Below are 22,501 nucleotides of genomic sequence, written 5' to 3'. Positions count from 1 at the left end.
CGATTCGAATTTCCATACCTAGCCCCTAGAGTGCGAACTTACGACGCCTTCGCTTAATAAGGACTTATTGATGAATCATATGATTTGAAATTTGAAATTTGATTAAAGATTTATACACAATCTTTAACATGAAATCTTTTTAATAATATTTGTATTTTGAAATTTTAAAAATAATAAGATATATTAATTTTGAATTTTTGTTTATCTGATAATTTAAAAAAATAAATTAGAATCAAAATCCTATTTTGTAAATAGAAAAATTAACTACGTTAGAATTTCTACTTCTTGTCTCTGTTCCCCTATCTCTCTCATTCTCATTTTCTTCTCCTCTCTATATCTTTCTCTGCATCTCTCTCTGCATCTCTCTCTACATCTCTCTCTACATCTCCCTCTACATCTCTCTCTACATCTCTCTCTACATCTCTCTCATGATATATTTCTAGATTCATCTGTCTGATACATTCATACATGTATATACTGATATTTACTTATAGAACATAATATAACATTGAAATCCACACATACATAAATATATACATACACACTTCCTTTTATTTTCTTTCCCCTCTCTTCTATTTCCTCACTCCTTATTCCCATATCCACTTCCCCTCTACCATTCCCTACCTCCTAATCTCAACTTTCATCTCAACCCATCCATCCATATATCCATATATCCACTTCAAAAGACACTCCCCCTTTCCTAACCCCTCTTGCATTTCTCCCTCTCCCTCTCCCTCTCCCTCTCCCTCTCCCTCTCCCTCTCCTATCTCCATCCCTCTCTCCTCCCCCCTCCCAACTTTCAAATCTCAAAACCAACATACAACAAAAAAAGCAATTACAAAATGAATAATCGATCATAGTCACTAACCCCCCCTTACATACACCCATCTACCTCTCTCTGTCTTCCTTCACAAGCACAAAAGCACAGAAAGAAAGAGAAAATAGAAAATAACCCCCCGGAATCTCTAACCCGCTTACAAGATATACATATCTACACATAAGAACACGCAAGCAAGCAAGTAGCGCATCTTCAAGCACCAACCCACTAACAAAAATACAGACACAGACAAAAACACAAACACACATACAAACAGAGCGAATCGAAAAAAAAAGTTGAAGAGGAAAAAAAGAGTAATTGTATGTAAAGTCAATCAATCAGTCAGCCATCCATCCAGCCGACCAATTAATAAATCCCAAACTCCTTGCTACCATTCCATATTTTATATGTCCATTACTCCTGTACTCTCTTGATACACAGCCAACACATTACAAAGAATGCTCGCCTAGCAATCAATTATTCAGTTCCGGGAATAATTTTTGATAATGATGTTCACCAACTTCCAACACCGTAATTTCATCCCCAACCCTCAGTGCTCCATCTTTAGTAGTAGGTACTAATTGCATACCCAAACATCCTAAATTCTTTCCGGCTCCTTCATCAATAGCTCTGAAGGTTCGTAAAGTTTTATCGGGTTCGGATGGATGTCTAATTCCAGTTTCTTGATTTACATTTGGCATTTTGCATCTTACTGTACGACAAGAAACGTCGTATTCGTAAAAACCAATCTTAATTCGTCGCCAATCATCTTCGTGGTAAGCTGGAGGTCCGGTAACTGAAAGATGTTAGTAATGAAACGAATAGATTGCGAGATTGAATAACATACTGATTAAATTGGCACGGAATTGTCCTGCAGACAATCTTGGTGCCCCCTTAACCTTTGGCATTTTACTTTCAACATCACGAATACTAGCAAGGTTGATAAGGTGGATAGGGTACTATATCGAATTAGCAAAGAAATCATACAGTACATTTTCAGCGTTTGAAAAACTTACAGCATCTTGAAATCCAGTAACTGGTTGATATCCAAGGTCTTCCTTTGAAGGCGCATTTCTGAAAACTTCTCTCGGCTTTGCGCTATTGACTCTGAACAAACCCAACTTGTTGCTGATACCAAGGTAATATCTGAGTTCTTCTGGAATCTCAATTTCCACATTCAAAGCATCAACCGTTTCTTTCCAGATTGTCATCTTTTCAACAGTATAACCTGCTTTCTCAATTTGTACTGGCGAAGGATCGAATGGCACACGGAATTGTTTTTCAGGTACTGTTCCCATGACTTTGGCACCCCAACTTGCAACGGTTCCTCTCCATCCAGATTCTTGATATGGGAAACTCATGATTATAACTCCTCCACTCTCAACATCATCGATATGAGGAGCATATGAATCCACGCTTTGATCCGGAACCCAAATTTCGGTTCTAACTTTCGCCAACAATGGGAATTGTCGTTGAGTGATGAATTCCCATTGATGTGCTGCTTTCTTTGAATTCGGATCGTTCTCTGCGACGGGAAATGGACTTTTCAATTGAGCAAAGGTAAATTGACGATCGTATTCCATTCCACTTGCAACAATGGTTCCTCTACCCAATTCAACCCCCTTGCAACTCTTGACTGGATAAATCCACATACTCTTCAATCTCCACCATTCTGCAGATGTTTCTTCGGTACTGGGAGGACGTCCCTCGGAGAATTTGGGATCGAATTCATTGGTAAGATTGCTGTCAATTTTCAATCCCAGTTTTCTACAACCTTTAGGTTGTTCGGCACATTGTCGCGATTGTTCGAGTTCGTAGAACACTAAAAGGGCAATAGGGGGTATACAGATTGCCAGAATCGTTAGGACATATGTGGTCGTAGAGATAACTGGCAGTTGTTGGATCAATTGGTCCTTGTAAATTTCGAGTTGCTGCAGGGCAAGGTCGAGATATGGTTGAATGAGTGACGACATGGTGAGTGAGTGAGTTGATTTGAGACAAAAAGCACTATTATGTGCAATCTAAGTTCTAGTGAAAGATGTTAGCTTTCTGATGTCTAATTGCCTCTGTGACATGGAAGTGAATTGGTATTACCAGAAAATGTACATGGAAGATGCGAATTAAAGAGCGTAAGAAGAGAAGGAATGAAATGTCAAGAATAGGATTGAAGGAATAGAGGCAGCAGCAGAAGATAGCAGCAACTCGTCAATGCAACAGATTTAATTCTTGGGGAGAAGTTGAATGAATTGGATATGAATTTGAGAAATGATGAGAGGCGTTGAGAAGGGAAAAGATAGAAGGAAGGCAGTGGACAGAAAGTCGAAAGTATTATTCGTTTGAGACTTTTGAAGTAGCTCTTGTTACTCGTACCAGTTCTTTTTTTGTCAAAGTACTAGCGTCAAATGCAAGATAGGAGCACACACGAATTTCCAGGAAATAATTCCAATTTAAGAAATTAAGCTCCAAGTTTCCTAGTGCTAAGGGTATGTGTATCTACCTAGCGTTGATAATAAAAAGAATTTTAAATAATAATAAGAAGAAGAGCAAATCCGCGTATGTCTGTGTGGATGAATCAGAATCCTGGGTTTGATTGAATCTCAGACTAAACCCAATACGACGATCAAGTTCCCGCGGATGGTATTGGATCCCCTAGTCAGACACACGTTTGATATTCGTCGTTTAGTGGGGAGAAATCATTCTTGATGCGCGGTGGTTTCTGTTGTTTCTGTTGTTTCTAGAGTTTTGATGTGCTCGAGTAGAACAAAAGTATGATAGATAAGCAGGGGATGTGAAGATAGATTGTCTCCATTTGCTACGGAATACACCTTCTTCTTCGTATAATGATGATGAGAACGATATACGAGAGTTAGTCATCAGCGGTCACATGAGAAGACTCTACAGAGTATATAACGAGGTAGCACAAATCATATCCGTTTGTACAGACACATAGCTAATAATAACAGCCTGCCCAGGGTTTGAGCAATGAGTTACACCTTGGCATGAATCCGTGATCTTCAGTGGGGTTTTCTCTTCATGGGTGAACTAGAAACAAAAAGGGTTCAAAGGGTATCATGGAAAAGAAGGGGGGCAAATGTAATTCATGCTTCTGTGTGTCTGTACAAGTAATCGAGGATATAATAAATATCATTGAAGCGAATTAGAGAAAGGAGATGTATTAATATCCAGTTACGCGTTTCTCATTCAAGGGTTCAAGATCCACGATATTGAGAGTCTATCGAGTCCATTCAATCTATTCAGTCTATTCAGTCTATTCAGTCTATTCAGTCTATTCACCACTCTACCTCTCTCTACTCTCCACCAAAATCCCAAACGTTCTTCACCCTCCCAGCACACACCGATTGATTTGAATCAAAATTTCCAGGATCCTCGAATTAAAAATAACAATAGGAAAGAGAGGAAAAAAGTTTAATCCATCAACGCCAAGATCGAGCTACCTAGGTAGCATGATAACCTTGGAACTGAAGGCGCGTCCTGCTTTCCACTTTTGGATGATCTTAATGGGCTGTGCAAACGGGTAAAGTTCCAAGTTGGCTTGGTTGGGTTGGCTCACGGGTCACAGATGGTGCTTTGAAGGAAGGAAGTGAGTGCCGTAAGGTCAATCAGTCAAGTTGAGTCGGTCAGTTGAGTCGGTCAGTTCGATTCAATTGATGGTTGGTATACCAGTATACCAGTTTTACCAACATACCTATCATATACATCATATCAAAGGAACCTCCCATTTGTTACCTTGGTGAGTTAGCTACGTAGTCACCCAGTGATCTAGATATTTACCATGGAAATTGACGTTATCACATCGTTCTAATTAATCTTTCTAATGTTTCCAAGATCTCTCCTATCTCAACTACCACTCTCGGTCCCTCACCCTATACATACCCATCTCCACCTCTCCTACGGTACTACCGTACTCCTTTCTGCACCATCCAAGCCATCTTGCCCCATAATCCGTAAGGTACGACGTACAACCCATCCAAGCCCCTCCCTCTTCCACGCCATGCCATCCATTCATTCGATCTCATTCCACTTTTACCAAAAAATCAGGGTCGTGGTCTCGGCCACAAGATTCTCTTCCAGATCTTCGTTACAGGAATTCAATTTCATCTGGTCTTACACGCTAACGTTCTTCTAGATAATCTTCTAGATGTACTTCGTAATGTAACCCCCGGGCCCCTGATTATATTTTCAGCGAGGTAGGGGTCAGTGGGTGATGTTTATTTAATCAAGTAATTTCCTTTTAAGAAGTTTCTTGGTCTGTGGAATCGGGAAGCCATTTTTAGTTTGGTATCAGTAGATATATTCGGTATATCGGTATATAGGATTGATATGGTGTGAGATATGTTTAGTGTATATAGAATCAGTATAATATGAGATATGTTCAGTGTATATAGGATTGATATCATGTGAGATATATCTAGTGTTTACAGAATCAGTATAATATGAGATGTGTTCAGTATATATAGGATCAGTATAGTGTGAGCCGATATCGAGATGTATAGGATCATTATGGTGTGAGTGTAAGATATCAATACATAGAAAATCACCTGATGAAAATCTTCAATCTTCAATCTCCATACTAATTTCCCGAACCAAGAAACTTCACATGATGAAATGATATAACATAACATAGGGACAAGATATAATAATAGGGGTCTCCAATACAACAATCACACTCATATAATGATATAAACCACTCAATTAACATTTTAACAGTGGACACTCACTGGGTCCTCCTTGCTCAAGCATTGATACAAAAGTATCATCATTCATCACTTATAAACGGGGGGGGATCTATTACATCCAATTCTCTACCTAGTAAATACCCCAGGACCCTTATTCCAAGTTTTCTATCCATGTTCCATTTTATTATTCTATTCATTCTATTTATTTCAATCGAAACCAATTCATGCCCACCATTCCCACCATCCCCACCATCCCCACCACTATTACCCAAGAAACTCCCAAGATTGAAGATTCCCAAACTTCCTTCCACACTAATAATAACAAGAAGAAGAAGAAGAAGAAGAAGAAGAAGAAGAAGAATAATAAGTAATAACTCAACCTTCTCTCTCTCTCTCTTCCCTCTCCTCTCCATCAAAACACCCTCAAACCCTCCCTATCCACAAAACCCTCCGAATCGAAACCCTCCCTTATCCACTCAAACCACTCACCACCTATCAAAAGATCACTGATAATCCTACAAATAGGAAATACCCTGAAACTGGAAGATGCAAAAACTTGATCTCGAAATTTATATAATCTGTGACTTCATTACCTACAACACACAGGTAAACATATATACATAACAACACTAACCCTAACCTAAATCGAACTCGAAATGCTCAGATGCTCAAATACTCAATTGAGTTCCAAACCAAAGTAAACTTTAAACTCCAAATTTCAAAGTGTATCTGAGGATTGGTCTGTAATGCAATCTACACCCATCATATCAATGCGCATGTAAATGCAGTTCACTTGCACACCAGGCATTCCATACCGAAAACGAAGCTGTACGTCGTGAAGAAATATGGTGGCTGTGTGCTTGCGAGCTTAGATATCATAGCATATCATACCAAACCATATTATACTGCATACGTCGTATATAGCTTAGTAACATACATATACGCATACACATGTACTAATCCGTCTCGAGTCCGTAGATGTAGATTCGAGCTACGATACATATCACCGTATTCATCGTATCTACATATCTATCTAACCCATCATGTCGTACCGTACCGTACCGTATCTATCATATCATATCGTAATGCATTACCAACAAAATCCCAATTCTTTTTTTCCATCTCTCTCTCTCTCTCTCTCTCCGATGATCCGGTTTCTAGCTCCTCTAGTATATAGATTTAATGTTCTAACCTCCTAACCTCGAGCTTAAACACGACACTACACCACTACACTACTACACCACGCGTATTCTATTCTATCTCTCTATCCCTCTCTCTTACAAGCTTCCCAACAAATCAACCCCTCCATCCATTTTTCGAGTCGAAATTCAAAAGAGATATTCAAAAGAGATATTTATCTACCGGTACCCGTACGAGTATATCTCATCTTTGATCTTAGCATTTGATCCAAACACACAGGATCTAGAAATCTACCAACAAGGAATCTACGGCTCCAAAATACGCAGCGGAGGCGGCTTCGATCTAACAATCGAATTGTCCGTATCTGTATTTTATATTCCGCTTTCCGTGGTTGATTCGTACGCTCATTCTTACGGACTAGGTAGGTACTGGGGGATTTCAAAACGAGTACGAGTCGATCACAGTGTGGTTGATTAGAGTTCAGTGTGTACACTGTAATATAGGTATAAACTACATTCTACAATCTATCATCACTCGTCAAACTTTCCTCTCCAACCCGAAACTCCCCCAAATCCCATGCCTCGTTCTTAAACCTCGGACTCGGACTCGCTTCTCAAACCTCAAACCTCACAACCCTAAAACTCACAACCCAAACCTCGGACGCGGGCTTCCACTCCGAAATGCGTAAGGCTATCTATTATCCCCTAAGGTGCGAGAAATGGGCTCCGTCGCTTAATAGGGGCTTATCAATCAATCAAATCCATAGAGTTCTGAGAATTCTAATCAAATATTATTGATTTCAAAAGATGAATTGTAATAATATATATAAAACCAATTAATTATTATTTTTTAATAAAAAAAGATCGAGATATAGTTGATATATTTATTAATAATTTAATAATTCTTAATCTTTAAATATAATATAATGAAAAATACGAAAAAACTAAGGAAAAAATTTTCTTAGAAAAACTCATTAATCTTTATTATATTTGAATTAGAATATCATTTTCTATTTTTTCTTAAAATTGTTGAATTGATATCTATTTGAGTTGAGGAGATATTATTATTGATATTGGGGAGAGGAGTTTAATAAATTTATATTAGAATTATTAATATTAATATTATTATTAATAAATTTATTATATTGAATATAATTAATGAAAGAGATTAAATTATAGATTCCTATAATAATCTAGGCTTTTTAATATTTGGAGACTTTATAGAAGGGTTTTAATTATAAAGAAAAAGATTCTTGAATATAGGAAAATAAAGAATGAAAACTCTTTAAAAGGCTTTACTTTTTTCAAGAACTATTTTATAAAAGATATATTAATATAATATTTAATATTCTATTAGTATATTTATAGTTATTCTATATAATAAAAAGAAAAGTCAGACCTTTCGAAAAACATTTATAATATATTGATTTAGATATATAGTACTTTATATCAATATATAATATTACTACGAAATATTGATTTCAATATTATCTTGTATAGTAAATAATATACTATTAATTATAATTAAAGAAGTGTTACAACGGATTAGTAACAGGCTGTAGAATCACTGACTTATAAGCTATAATGGTATTATAGGCCTTAGTGATTCAGTTGTAGTATACCGGGGGATATTAGGCACCTAAGAGACGCCTTAGGCATATATATAGTATTAGTTATAGGATACCCTAGAAATCTAAAATATAGTTCCCAGGATAATAGGTTCTAGGAAAGACAGAACACAGTAAACAAGAAGGCTCCACTAAGATTAGTAATGCCTTAGAGGATTAGCCCTAAAACAAAAGGACAAACTAGGACAATAGGAATCACAGGACAAATGTCATATGATCAAAAGCCGATCGACTTGTTGGTCGATTTCAGTACAAAGGTCTATATAGGGAAGTGGTTTCATTACAATGTAGAGCTTCGTGCTTAAAAACAATCATTAGTTTTATTACTATAGTTACAAGAATTGCAATCAATTATAATCTTATTGAATTCCTATTTGAAATCTAGTCTAAACCATCTCGAAAGAACTCTAGACACTTCCACGTGACCCTAGAGGCAGCTCCCGTAACAAGAAGTAGTAACTCTTCAATATAGAATATATATTATTAAAGTAATAGTATCTCGATATTATTATATCTATTATTTCGATCTTATTTAATTATCTAATTCTATAATATAGTTTTGTTCTTTGTATTGATAAAGTGATTTGGTAGATTTTAATATATTATATTCTATATTGATAGGGTAATTTGATAAGAGGAAAGGGAATAGAAGATATTAAGTTTTAAAAAGAAATTATATATTATTAATGTATTATGTGAGAAGGTGGATATAAGGCTTATAAGTAATAGATTGAAGGTTATAATAGGATTTCTAAAGGACTCGAAGTATTAGAGAACAAAGATAACCTTTTGAAAGGGATATAACATTATAATTAATTATAGTTTTATAATATTTTGAAAAGAGTTGAATAAAAAGAAAGGAATTATTATAATAGAATAGAAAGTATAAGGTTTTTATAAGTATATTAAAGGATTTAATAAAGGAAAGGTTTTTAGATATAATAGATCTATAATATAAATAATTTGAAGGATTTAAAAGGATTGTTTAAAAGATTGCTTGTAGATCTTAATAAGGAAGTTCAAAAAGGAATAAGTTTTTATTTTCTTTTTTTATCTACTTTATTTAATTAGAACTATATATAGGTGTTGTTACGGGAGCTGCCTCTAGGGTCACGTGGAAGTGTCTAGAGATCTCTCGAGGTGGTTTAGACTAGACTTCAAGTAGGAATTCAATAAGGTTGTAACTGGTTGCAATTCTCGTAACTATAGTATGAAACTAATGATTGATCTTGAGCACGAAGCTCTACATTGTAATGAAACCCATTCCCTTATATAGACCTTCGTTCTCGTCTGGATAGCTTGGGTAGACTGTCTATCCTGTCTATCCACGGATAGCCTGGATAGCTTGCCTATCCTGTCTATCCATCACGTGACACTTGCCCCGTGACCTATATGATACTACTGCTTATCTAACCTGTGCTTACTAGATAACCTGTAACCGCTATCCCTCCTGTGCCTACTGTAGGATAGGTGCCAACAAAAGATAGGTACCTATCTTTTAATCATTGCTTATTGATTCGGTTACCGCTATCTTTCGTTACCCTTTAATCCAACTGTCCCTACAGTGCTGTTTTCGTAGGTTCCAACACCAAGGCCTTAGGTTTATCTTATAATCCATGTTGCGGTGCGGGTACCTCCGTAACAGGTGTATCGCATGGTCTTAGTATAACTAAATAGAACGAATCGATTATAAATTTACTACTACTACTACTATAATATAAAGACTTTTATTTATAAAAGTTAATAATATTCTTACTCTACGTACGAATCACTTTCGAAGCTCATTTTTCGTACCTTAGAAGATATCTACCTATAATAAAACCTAACTATATCAAACTAGAAAACTCAATTAATAAAATCTAGTATAAACAAGATTTTGATATAAAAATTAGTAATTTAAATGTTTTAATTAATATTTTTATCAGATTTTAACTTCAAATCTTAATATTTTAAAAAATATTATATAATTATAATTAATCAAACTTACTTATTTAAAAAATAGCTTCTTTTGTTAAATCTATTACTAGAACTTATATTGATTTTATAGAAATCAATTTAATATTTTGGTTTTGCTTTAATATCTAATAGTTATATATAATTTCATAAAAATTTAATATGGTTTATTAGTATATAGACGACTACTTTAAAAAAGTATTACAATTAAGGTTTTCTTGATATTTATACTTTAATAATTAATTATTATTTTTAAAAGAAGAAATTATGAAGAATTATAATAAAAATGAAATATTTATAGAATTAGGGTTTTTATTAAATAGTTTATTTTAGTTTGAAATTATTATATTTTGTATTATAAATACCCTTTTTCTTTAATAACTTTAATAATAACTAGATTTTTGAATAATCAAAAAGTTAAAATTTATATAAAGAGTTTTTGGAAAATTCTATTTACTAATAAAGAAAGTATACGATTATATACAGACGAATTTTATATATAAAATAAAGTAGCTCATATAATAATATAACCTATATACTAATGAACTACGTTATAAAAAAGTCTAATATATTCGAGATTTAGATGTATTCTAATTTAATATAATCAAGTTTTATTATAAGAATTCTAAAACCTCTTACTACATTTTATAAGTTTTATAAAAAAATCTTTACAAAAAATGAAATTTTCTTATAAAAGTTAAAAAAATTAATAACTTTTTCAATTTAATAAATTTTACCTTCAAAATTTCAAAATAAGCAATTAATATTATATATTATTGAAAAAAGTATGTAATTTTTATTTTCTTTATTTTTGTTTATAAATTATACAAATTAAAAATTAAAAACTTAAAAATTTCTAATTTGTAAAACTTTTTCTATATAAAATAAACGATTCTTTTAAAACATTAATGATTTTTATCTTTAATAACTTATAACTTCTTGAATGAAATATTTAAAATCAAACTAGCTCTTTTTTTTTAAATTTAATTAAAATATTTATTAATTAATTAATTTTAACTTTTTTCTCTTATTTAATAAAAAGATTCAATGAATAAATAGAGGGTTTAAAAGTGGAAGAATTAATGATTTTAACAGGGAAACCGAAATCTATATGATGAGGAGGTTCTAGAGCTCTTACCACCTAGAGCTAGATATCCTATCTAATTTCCGAACTATTCATTCATGGAAACGGATTCTTTACATACATAGGAGCATAGGTGCAGCACCGAGGCAAGCTCGAGAGTCGAGAGTCGAGAGTCGAGACAGGCTCATATTTCGCCACCTTTACGTACCTATGTACATTTAGTTTTTGCTAGGGAGCTGGGTAGGTATTTTACTACCTACCTAGATTATACCATACACTGCACTAAACCCGGTTCTATCTACCGAGCCTGTCTATCCGTAAATCAATCCATCTTATCATTGTAGCCCAGTCCATCCCATCGCATCTAGATTTCATTACATCACATCCATATTCCATATTCAGATCCCATATCCCACATCCTCGATTCGGCTCTACACACCGAACCGCACCTAGCCGCATCTATCTATTAATCCCAAGCCAATCCAATTCAATCCCATGATCCCCATTACATCTAGATTCTAAATTCTAGATTCTAAACCCTAGATTCTACACCCCTCCGCCTCCGCCTCCCTTCTCCCCCTCTCCTACCCGCGACCAACAACTACAAACTCCAACTACAAACTCCAACTCTCAAACTTACGCATACAACCTCCACATCCAAATCCAAATCCAAACATACAACCGACGCACCAAGCAACCAAGCTATCGAGCTCCAATCGACTTCCCCATCCATCTCATCTACCGAATGCCAACTAACATGTGAAAACCCCCAACCCCCAACTCCAATCTCAAACTCCCATCCCCTCCCCTCCCCTCGTTCAATCCAATCCAATCCAGCCGAGCCGAGTCTAGTTCCTCCCAAGTTTCTCCCCACGCAATGGATGCAATACATGCATGCATGAAAAAACCAAACGGAACACCATCCATCCATCCATCCTATCCTACATGTCGGTCATCCCATGCCATCCACTATCGACAAAAAAGGCGTCGATAACATACCTACACATGCACATGCTTCAAACCCAAGTGATATATCATCCCATCCATACACATACCAAAGCAGACAAGACCCATCTCACTTCATCCCACATCTTGGCTTTCGCGTCCCATTCCATACCATATACACATCCACATATCAAATACATCCATCAATATATCAATACATCAATACATCAATACATCAATACATCAATAAATAACAAATAAACCTCACCCATTACAGTTTAAACCCTTGGTCATTTGAATGAATATCTTAGCATCGATCTATAAATCTATCAATTTAATCAATAAATTGCGCTACCTCATCTAGCCTGCCTACTTACCGGTACAATGGGTGTTGATAAGATGCGATATGCGACATCTCTCTAATCGACGTCGCAATTGATGGAAGTTCTCTACTTACTAGGTATTTCATAGCATGAAATTACCTACCTACCTAAATAGGTGAACAAAAACTAAATACCAAAAATGCAAATACAAACACAAGTCATCCATCTCTAACCATCTCAACATCTTCCTACCACCATCATTTCATCATAACATCACGACGAAAAACTCAGTGTAAATATCTGTAGATTCATATTCATTCATACAATCATTACTTCAGTTATTCTCCCCACCCACCCCTCCCCTTCTATTTCCCCCTCATGCCAAGGTAGGTAACATTCAAAGGATTTCGCCTATTCCAAAGCCTGCTCCCAATTCCAATACGCCATACATATAGCACCAACGCCATTATTCATTCATCCATCCAACCACCCATCCAACCATTCATCCATACATTCATCCATATCACTATCGACCCAAGTGACCAAAATTCAATGAACAACCTGCCTATTTAATCATCAATTCCCGTCCCCCTCAACAACCAATCAATTAAAATCTGCCGCCGTCAAACTCTGCACCACACTCGTTCCTTCACTAAATCTCGTTCTAAAAATGCGATTTGCATTTTGGAACATGCCATCTTTCAAACTAACAACAATAAATTGACTGCCACCAAAACGAGTTTTGATCAAACGACCAATATTTTGTGTATGTGACAAATCAAGCGCAGCATCTACTTCATCGAGAATATAGATTGGTGCTGGGTTGAATTGTAATAGAGCCATGATGAGTGAAAGTGCAATTAGCGATCTGTGATTTGTGAGTTAGCAGATGTATTGAGCCAAAAAGCTTGAAGAAGTAAATACCTTTGTCCACCACTCAATTCTGTTAAACTCTGTTTCCACACTTTACCAAGAGATACCTTGACTTCTAATCCATCGGCAATAGTCTTTCCCTCAGGAGGATCCAACTTTGCAAAACTGCCTGGTAATAATTCGGCGAAGATTTGTCCGAAATTTTTATTAACCTTTTGCCATGTCTCTAGCAAAGCTTTCTTCTTGTACTCATCAAGACTGCTAATAGTTTCTTCAATCTTCTTCTTATCTCTGATGACCGTCTTCATCATATTCTTAAGTGCAATTTCCTTCTTTTCAACACTTTCAATCATGTTCATGACCTTAGGATTGATCTTCTTTTTCATCCCTTGAGAGCGCTCGGTAAGATTCCTCAATGTAGCTTTACATTCTGCGATATTTTGACTCTTGAAATCGTAAGGAGTTCCAGTTCGACCAAAATTATCTTTCTCATCAGCAATCCATTCGTGCTCTTGTTCCATGTGCGATACTGTTTGCACAGCCGCTTGTTGCTCTTTGTGAAATTTCTCAATCTGATGACCAAGCTTTTGCATTTCTAAACCTTCTTCGGTAATACGAGAAGCTTTTGATCTTGATGCTTGCTCAAGAGAATGTAATTCATCATCAAATCCTGTCAATTTAGCTCGTTCGTCGTCGAGATGTGCCTGTGAGATATCATGCGAATCCTACACCACATTAGTTTTGTATATACGATTTTGAGATGATTACTAACCTTAACCTGGGCCTGTTCGGAGACTAAACTTGTAATTTCTTCATCCTGGGCTTTCAATGTTTGCTCAACTTCTTGGAGTTGTTCTTGAGCATTTGAAAGATCACCTCCAACTTGTTCCGTGTCCATTTGGGCACTTTGCAACTCTTTATGTAATGCCTTAACAGCCGCAGAGTTCTTGGTGAGTGCCTTTCTCAAAGAATTAAGAGAGCTTTGCAACTCAACAAGCTTGCCATCTTTATTGCTATCAAACTCTTTCATATCCTTCTCAATACGTTTGATATCTTTTGTAGCTTCATCCTGTCGTTTCTTTGCATCGACCAGGTCTTGCTTGAGTTGAATAATGCTAGCCTTCATATTCTCAATCTCCTGGATAATGGACGAGGAGGAGTTGCTTCCGATTTGTTCTTCCGTAAGCTTGACCTCATGAGACTTGAGATCTAATTCTTGTTTGATCTTTCGTGCTTGGTCCATCTTCTTCTTCTCTCTGGCAATTGTGGCCTGAAGGTCAGCCAGCTCTCTCTCTTGTGATTTGAGTTCTTTGTTAAGCTCATTTAACTTCTGCATCGTGACTAGAACTCCACTCGAGTTGGGAGAACTACCTCCAGACAGTGTACCAGATGGATCATAGGAGTCACCTTCCAATGTGATACTCTTCATGCGAACGGAAGGATCAAATGTAACTCGCTTGGCTGTAGCAGCATCTGCGCAGATGAGAGTATTTCCGAATACGTAATCCATAGCAGTCGAAACTTCTTCATCGTATCCAACCAAGGATAGTGCGAGATCTACTTTGCCCGGAGCAATTTTTTGAGCAGCACCAATCTTTTCTGCTGAAGCTCGGAAAGCGGCAATCTTGTTCAAAGGGATGATAGTGACTCGCTTCCTTAGTTTTCCATTTTGAAGTAATTGGGTACCAGTAACTTCTGTGTCAACGACAACATTGTACAAACGACCACCTGCACAAATTTCGAGGGCTGTTCCCGCAGCTGTGTGGTTCTTATCAATTGTGAAAAGTTGAGCCACCAAACCCTTCACTTTCGATCTATCGAAATTTGGAGTAGGATCTGCGTAATTGAAGTCCACATTTGCTACTTTACGTTTCAAGCCATCTGCTTGTTCCCGAATTCTTCGGATGTTCTGCTGAATAGTGGATTCTTGCTTGTACATATCATCCTCTTTGCCTGCTTCGAAGCCCAATTTTTGAAGCTCCTTTTCGAGTTTCTGAGCTTGAGATCGTAATCCCTCAAGGTCCCCAAGTAGTCCAGCATTTTGCTCTTTAGCCTTTTTCGACCTTGGCTCTTCTTCTTTGATTCGCTTCTCAAGATGAGTAATCTTCAATTTGGCTTGTTCTTGCTCGGTAGATGCAGCACTCATTCGATTTCTTGCATCTTGCAATTGTCCTTGATATCCACTCTCTTGGCCTTCCTTGGATGCGACACCAGTTTGTAAAGTTTGCAAAAGTTCCTCTTTTGTCTCTGCTTCTAGATTTTGCTTCTCTAAATCTTCCTTGGCCTTATCGTATTGCGCTTGTATTTTTTCGTAAACTTTGGTTTTCTGTTCGAGTAGAGATTCCATCTCGGAAACCATCTTTTGAGTCACCAACTTTCGTTCCTGCTCTTCCGCCATACTCGATTTTTTCAGATCCATTACCGTCGCAAGTCGAACCAATTCATGAGAATATTTCTTAACCTCTTCCTCTAAAGCTGAGGCTTTCCCACCCTTCTTTAATTCTTTCTCCCGTTGTGCCTTCACCCTTTTGATATCCTCTTCCAAGAATGAGATTTCGCTTTTCAATCGATTCGCCGATTCCTCCAATTCTATCGCCCGTTGTTTCTTGAGCTCGAGATCATTAGCTGATTGGGCAACTTTTTCCTGATTCTTCAAGTAATCATGCGCCACAACCACTCTCGTGAGTCTCTCCAAATCATTTTGTGTTTGTTGATAATCTAGGAAAGCCCGTTTCTCCGTCCGCAGCTTTTCTAACTTTGGCTCGATTTCTTCTTTCAATAACTCGGTGATCTCTTGGACCTTCATTTCCTTCTTAGCCATCGTCTTGAAAGCCTTATCTCTCCTGTCCTCGAACATCCGTGTCCCTGCCGCCTCCTCAATCATGGCAAGAATTTCAACCGCTTTCATATTCAACACTTTTGTAATTCGTCCTTGCATAATCAAGAAATTGGGGTTGTTGATATTGAGCTGAACGGATTGGAAAAGGTTTTGCACAGTCTGTTGTTGTGCTCGATGTCCATTGATAAGATATTTGCTGGTGCCTCCCAGGACAATTTGTCGAGTAACACTGATTTGAGCATATTCCTCGAAACCGATGGGCGATTTCTTCTTGTCTCGATTGTCGAAAACAATCGTCACACTAGCTTTCGTTACTCCGGCTTGTCCACGCTTGTATATTAGATCCTAAAGAGGTTCGTCAATACGCTTCATGCCCATGTGAGGGGTTATAATATACCTGAAGATTCTGCGCCCGAACTGTTGTCATATTCGTAATACCAAGAACAAAACATATTGAGTCGAGGATATTCGATTTACCACTACCATTCAGACCAGTAATCGAATTGAAACTCTCATCCCTAAATAAGATGTAAGAATATGTACCAAAGAATCTTTCGTTTGCATTGTTTACCATCCTGAAATTACAGTACGCACAGCGTACGATTTGAAACCCTACACATGAGTTAGTCAAGAGATCTAAGGATTTTGAGGAGTTTGTTTATGAGACATACATCTATAATGACTTCTACTATCCTCATTATGGCGGTATCGAGTCGTAATATTGTTGGTCGTAAAGTCGTAAATATTTATTTTATATTTTGATTTGCGCGTGAGAGTAAACAACACAATTTGGGTCCGCAGCAACCTCGGATCATTTGGTTATTCCTTTCCGTACCCCTCCTCATCCTTAAACTTTATTCAGACACATCAGACTTTCATCAAAAATTTGTACAATTTCGCATCATTCAAATGTAAATGCGCATAGTATTGAAATTGCAGTAAATCACTACTCACTATATAGCCATGAAAGGATAGGTGCGTTGATTAGCCTGTAGTCGTGCAATGATTCCATATTTTGCTTGGTTTACCACGAGCGAAGTCAATATAGCACAGGAAGACGAGACCTCGAAAAAGGCAACTGGCACCATTAATGGAAGTGCGTCTATTTTATGGTTTACTATGTGGTATATTCAAACTCACTGATCTCAATTTTCGGGTCTCAATATTCAACACTCACCGAAAAGATACATTCAAAACACTTTCACCAGCACCCCACTCGCCAAATTTCAAGGTGAGTTTCAGATAAGGTAAAAGGTATAGTAGCTCTGGCATCGGATATTGTAGGTTTCCTATGAAATTTCCGAAAATCTGATCCAGATACGTATAATGGTTGCTGGATTGGAAGCTGAAGACCCTGGGGCTAGATAAGATGGAAGAAGTCAAGATAGTACTACATTCACGTTGGCAATGGGTAATAAGAGAGGTCATGTAGAGTTTTAAGGGGGCGTTGGAGATGTGAAAACAAAGATCTAACAGTGGTGAGTCAGCTGCACGAAGGCTCAAGCGAGCTTGTTACATTATGAGACTAATGACAATGAATCTCGGATGTTTTGATATTTCCCCCTTTCAGCTTTGTACGGTTTGCCATGCAGTACTCAATATTTTGAATTTTCAAAATTCTTTGCCAGGAAACTTCGTTTGAAGCTTGAAAAATAATAGCCCAGCTCATTGATGAATTGTACATCAAGTACCCGCGTACCTATAAAGGAGAGCTATTTAAGCCTTCCTGATACCTTTTGGCTTGAATACTTCGTGCATCATTTACCTATCATGCTTAGGGCGATCTCTATCAAGCTTCATGCAAAGGGAGTTCTGAGATATGAATATACCATGCACCGGATAGAAGATTTGTTGGGTTTGGTGGCAGTACTCTAACTTAAGGCTGAGATTACTCTTGTTCTACTAGCACTAAGCGGGCGACAAAGGGGAAGGGGCTGTCAAAAAGTCAGGGGGCAGTATGAATCCTCAACATCCGCCAGCCAAAAAGCGTTGGTGGGATTCCGGGGTAAATAGACCACGGGTAGTGAAAGGCAAACACCAGAGCTCGGATTCTTCACGGTGCGTCAAAGGGTATATATAATTACTGCCCTGCATTATCATTCTTCCCGTCGCCACTCAGAATACAATATCTCGAGTCACCTTTTAGCTCACATATAATGGATACTACTATACTTAATCATGGCGTGATCATACAAGTGAATATGTCCGTCGCGACTCTACTATGCTATGATAAAGAGTCACTGTCGATATTTCCAGTCATATATGATATTCATAACAACAAACGTTGACGATTTCAAATCATACATCATTTGAAACACAGTAATCATCGTAGTTCTCACATTCATCGATGTAGTTATCTATAGTCACCTTGTGCATTTTGAGTAGAAAACTAGTCATGATTCAATATGTTCATTTCTAGGCCTGGAGATGACTTTTCTGGATCACAACGCTTATTAGAGCCAAAGGTCTATCAATAAACAGTCAAAATAGTCATTTCAAGTCATCCATCTGCCAATCCCCATTTACGGAGACAATTCTTCTCAATCATCCTGCTTATCCGCAGTCAAAAACTGTCGAAAAATATACGTCATATCATTCATTTGAGTCACTTATAAGCTTATTTCTACTCATGAAGATATTTTTTAGTCACTCTGTTGATATTGGGTGAGGAAATATCCGTTGGGAGTCAAGATATCTATTTCTCGTCATCAAGTGTCAATATATTCAATCACAAAGATATATTTTCAAACCATTATGAGTGTTTAGAGTCAAGAGTTCAAACCCCCGCGTCATATCGTTTAATTACAGTCACTTGTGACCTCTCCCCACCAACGAATCTCATTCTCCGCAGTCATTATGTTGATAAGAAGTCAAAACTTCCTTTTGGGAGTCAAATTGACCATTCCTAGTCACAAATCGAGGATATTGTAGTCATTATCTTTCTCTCAAAGCTCGCTAAAGTAAGGTCAAATGTGCTCAAGTAGGTTAGAAGTATCCCCTCTCCCTCCATTTCCAAAACCAACTCGAACACAAATTTCCAGAGCAAGATAATCGAATACAAAACATATCGAAATATCTAACATGAGGTTTCCAAAGCGAAATACTTGAACACGAAGCTCGTCAAATCATTCAACAATACACTCCGCTACATATCGCTCTCCATATTACTTCCATATCGTAGCTTCATATTACCTCTCCATATCAAAGCATTTACCAGATCCCGCCATCACCACTCCGTCTCGGCCATATAGCTCGATATCAGACACTGGCTCAAAGATCAAACCACACATCATCACGCCAAGGCCCAGCACTTCACTAACGATCCCAGCATCGCAGAATCGTTTACTTAGCCTTTCTCGGCTTCGATTTTAGCACCCACGAATCAAAATTATGCAGACCCCAGAGGAAATAGACAGGGAGAACAGAGATAGAAGAAATGCATATAATCAGGAGAAATATCAAAAGGCGCTTAAAGACCCCGAAGCAAGAAAAGCGCTGAGAGAGAGGAAGAACAAAAGTGCACGGGATATAAAGGAAGCGCTGCGTAGGAACCACCCCGAAGCAGCGGAAGCAAAAAGACTGGAATACAATAGAATGCAGCGGGAAAGACGTGAAGATCCCCAGAGCAAGGCAAAGACAGCTCTTTATGATGTAGAATATAGGAATCCGCTGAACAACCCTGAACTAGGGAAAATCCGCCGGGAGCGGATAGCAAGTAATGGTAGGAAGAGTTATCATGAAAGATCGGGAGAAAATCAAGCAGCAGTATCCGAGAGCAACGATGGCTCCGCATTGCTTACAAGCGAGGATTATTCCGCAGATACGGGATGGTCTGACGACGAAGAATTCTCAAAATTAACGCTGTCGCATCCTCATCCTTCTGCAAGCCCTGGCGTGTATGAATCTGCAGAAGTCGCAGCATCGTTTCCGACAAACGAAGGCAATTCACGTTTGCCTGCGACCGACTCTGGATTTGCATCGTCGAGACACGAAAATCAATACCCGCCGCCTAACAGAAATAGTACCGCAGAATCCGAAAGCAGGGACAATTACGCATCACCTGAAACCGATTTATACTCTGCATCGCCTAAAAACAAGTACTATTCCCGAGAAACTGGCAAACACAGTCCCGCAGGATCAAAAAGCGGACATGTTTACACACCACCTGCAACCGCGTCACACCCTGCACCACCTGTACAAAGCTATGACTCTACATTGAATACGACCAAGTATGCTTCTGGAGAACCCATTTGGGCCTATGAAAATAAAACTGATCAAGAGCTCAGTGTACCGTCGGTTAAAATTCGGGATCGTGAGGGTGTATGGTGGCCAATCAGTCATCCTAGATTCACAGACCGAAGCCACGAATAAGAAACTAAGATATCCATAGGGTCCCTTCCTTTGGATAACAGTACATAACTGGAGAAGAGCCAAGCTCTCAAGTTGGATGTGATATGAAAAATTTCTTCTTCCATTTGTTTTTGGAATGTCCTCCTCGTTTGGGATATTAGGATTTAATTGGGTGTGGTGGATGAAATTTCGCGTTTTCGAATATCCTGACCGTTTGGATGGCATTTCCTTTCCTTGGTTATTTTTCGTTACCTTCCATTGAGGTTTTCGTTCCCTTGTAGGATTGGGATTATTAAAGTTTCTTCAAAGAACCATCTAGCCCAAAAGCCTAGGGTGGTTATTATTTCTCCCAGATATGCCCTCACTCATTCAAGATATCTGGCATTGTCATGGATTTTAGAAAAAGAAAAAAAAAGTTGAACCAGCACTTGTTGTTAAATAGACTAGGATTGCAAACTGATTGCAGCCACTTGGCAGAGAGTTATATTGCACGTGAATGTGATGTCTTTGTGCATACGATGTTCAACAGGAAGCAAATCGACTGTCTACTCAGGGAAATTTCATTGCATGCTCGACTGATGTTAACGGGCTTGCAAGTCGACGATTATAAACAGTTTTCAGACTTCTCAGACCTCATTTCACTCGTTCATACACCATCAGCCTGTCAAAGACTTGACATTTATAGCATCGTATTATATATCCAACAAGCCTTATTTGTCAATCACACTAGGAAGTTTGGGGGGGGGGGTGATGGGTCGATATTAAGCTCTGAAGTGGAACTGGTTCTTGCTCGATTCGGTGCCGACCGAGGGGTGCGAAAGGTTGTGGCCGAACTAGCAATGGAAGACCAATCGCCGAAGTCTTACCAGGCTCATGCCATGATCGTCGCTGAGTAACGTAAATGCCCCCGGCAGTCTCCACGAAGTCCCCATTATTCTTTACAAAACGGCATGGGGCTTAGGGTACACTCGTACAGTATGCGAACGAACTAATCCAGCAGCATTTCAGGGCTAGTGGTAGAGACTGGTATTGTATATATTCGATCACATATCTTTAAGAAGCTGCTATAGAGACATCTCGATTCTCAGTTGTACAGCTAGGAATGACGAGTTGGTTTGAAAATCTTCTCGGTGTGATTTTGGACCGTTCGGTAGGGCGGGAGCACTGTAGTACGAAAATCTATGGTAAATACTTCCACCAGTAAATTATTACTATTTGCCTTGCAAATCTATTAGGTGATGATCGTATCGTACGTTGTGGACAGGTAGATCAATTCTTTAGAGTAAATCCAGACCCAAAAGCATGATCGTATGGGCTGAGAAATGATGAACAGAAGAACATGAGGATGCGTCGGTCCAATTCTATATAATTAAGAAAAAAGTTGCGCTGCAAGTCTGACATTCTGACATCACACCAAGGAACTTGCCATGAGAGAAGGACACATGGCACAATTAAGGATTCGTGGTGGAGTTAAAAGTATTCTAGTGCTTTGCCCGTGGAGCCGCCACCTTCACTATGTTAATATGAGGATTCAGTCCAGCACCACAAAGGTAGTACATATGAGTCCAATTAGAAGTGGATTTTGTCCGATTTTGATGCATTCGTATCGTACTCGAATGGTAGACTTGAAAGTCCTCAGCATTGGGCTTTTATGCGTACCGTCAAAGCAGAATGATGATATGTTATATTGCGAGAGCGTGAGAGAGTGAGGATAAGGTGGGCAGTACGAAAACACGGTTGGAAATTAACCATTTCACCCAAGGTTGTGTGACACCGCTTTCATTCTTCAACTAATTAGGTCATTTTGCCATGCATGCATTTATAAGTTAGCCTACCTAGGTAAATGAATCAGA

General features: G+C 37.9%; 3 protein-coding genes across 3 annotated transcripts; 1 reads left to right on the top strand and 2 right to left on the bottom strand.

Annotated features, from left to right (window-relative positions):
- Positions 1-1,290: 1,290 nt before the first annotated feature.
- Positions 1,291-2,790, bottom strand: EAF01_011506 (uncharacterized protein; the record flags this gene model as incomplete). Its single annotated transcript, XM_038919764.1, has 3 exons — positions 1,291-1,613; positions 1,665-1,776; positions 1,834-2,790. 3 exons carry the CDS (start codon positions 2,788-2,790, stop codon positions 1,291-1,293), a joined length of 1,392 nt encoding a protein of 463 aa, XP_038764697.1.
- A 10,180-nt stretch (positions 2,791-12,970) lies between these two features.
- EAF01_011505 (uncharacterized protein) lies at positions 12,971-16,996 on the bottom strand (the record flags this gene model as incomplete). Its single annotated transcript, XM_038919763.1, has 6 exons — positions 12,971-13,454; positions 13,511-14,184; positions 14,232-16,643; positions 16,696-16,816; positions 16,870-16,910; positions 16,970-16,996. 6 exons carry the CDS (start codon positions 16,994-16,996, stop codon positions 13,190-13,192), a joined length of 3,540 nt encoding a protein of 1,179 aa, XP_038764696.1. The 3' UTR covers positions 12,971-13,189.
- A 2,692-nt stretch (positions 16,997-19,688) lies between these two features.
- Positions 19,689-20,669, top strand: EAF01_011504 (uncharacterized protein; the record flags this gene model as incomplete). The annotated part of the gene is made up of 1 exon (XM_038919762.1): positions 19,689-20,669. One exon carries the CDS (start codon positions 19,689-19,691, stop codon positions 20,667-20,669), a length of 981 nt encoding a protein of 326 aa, XP_038764695.1.
- Between the last annotated feature and the right edge of the window lie 1,832 nt (positions 20,670-22,501).

The sequence above is a fragment of the Botrytis porri genome (assembly GCF_014898465.1).
Source record: "Botrytis porri strain MUCL 3234 chromosome Unknown BPOR_022, whole genome shotgun sequence".
In the NCBI taxonomy this organism is placed as follows: Eukaryota; Fungi; Ascomycota; class Leotiomycetes; order Helotiales; family Sclerotiniaceae; genus Botrytis; species Botrytis porri.
This window is presented reverse-complemented; position numbering and strand designations above follow the sequence as displayed.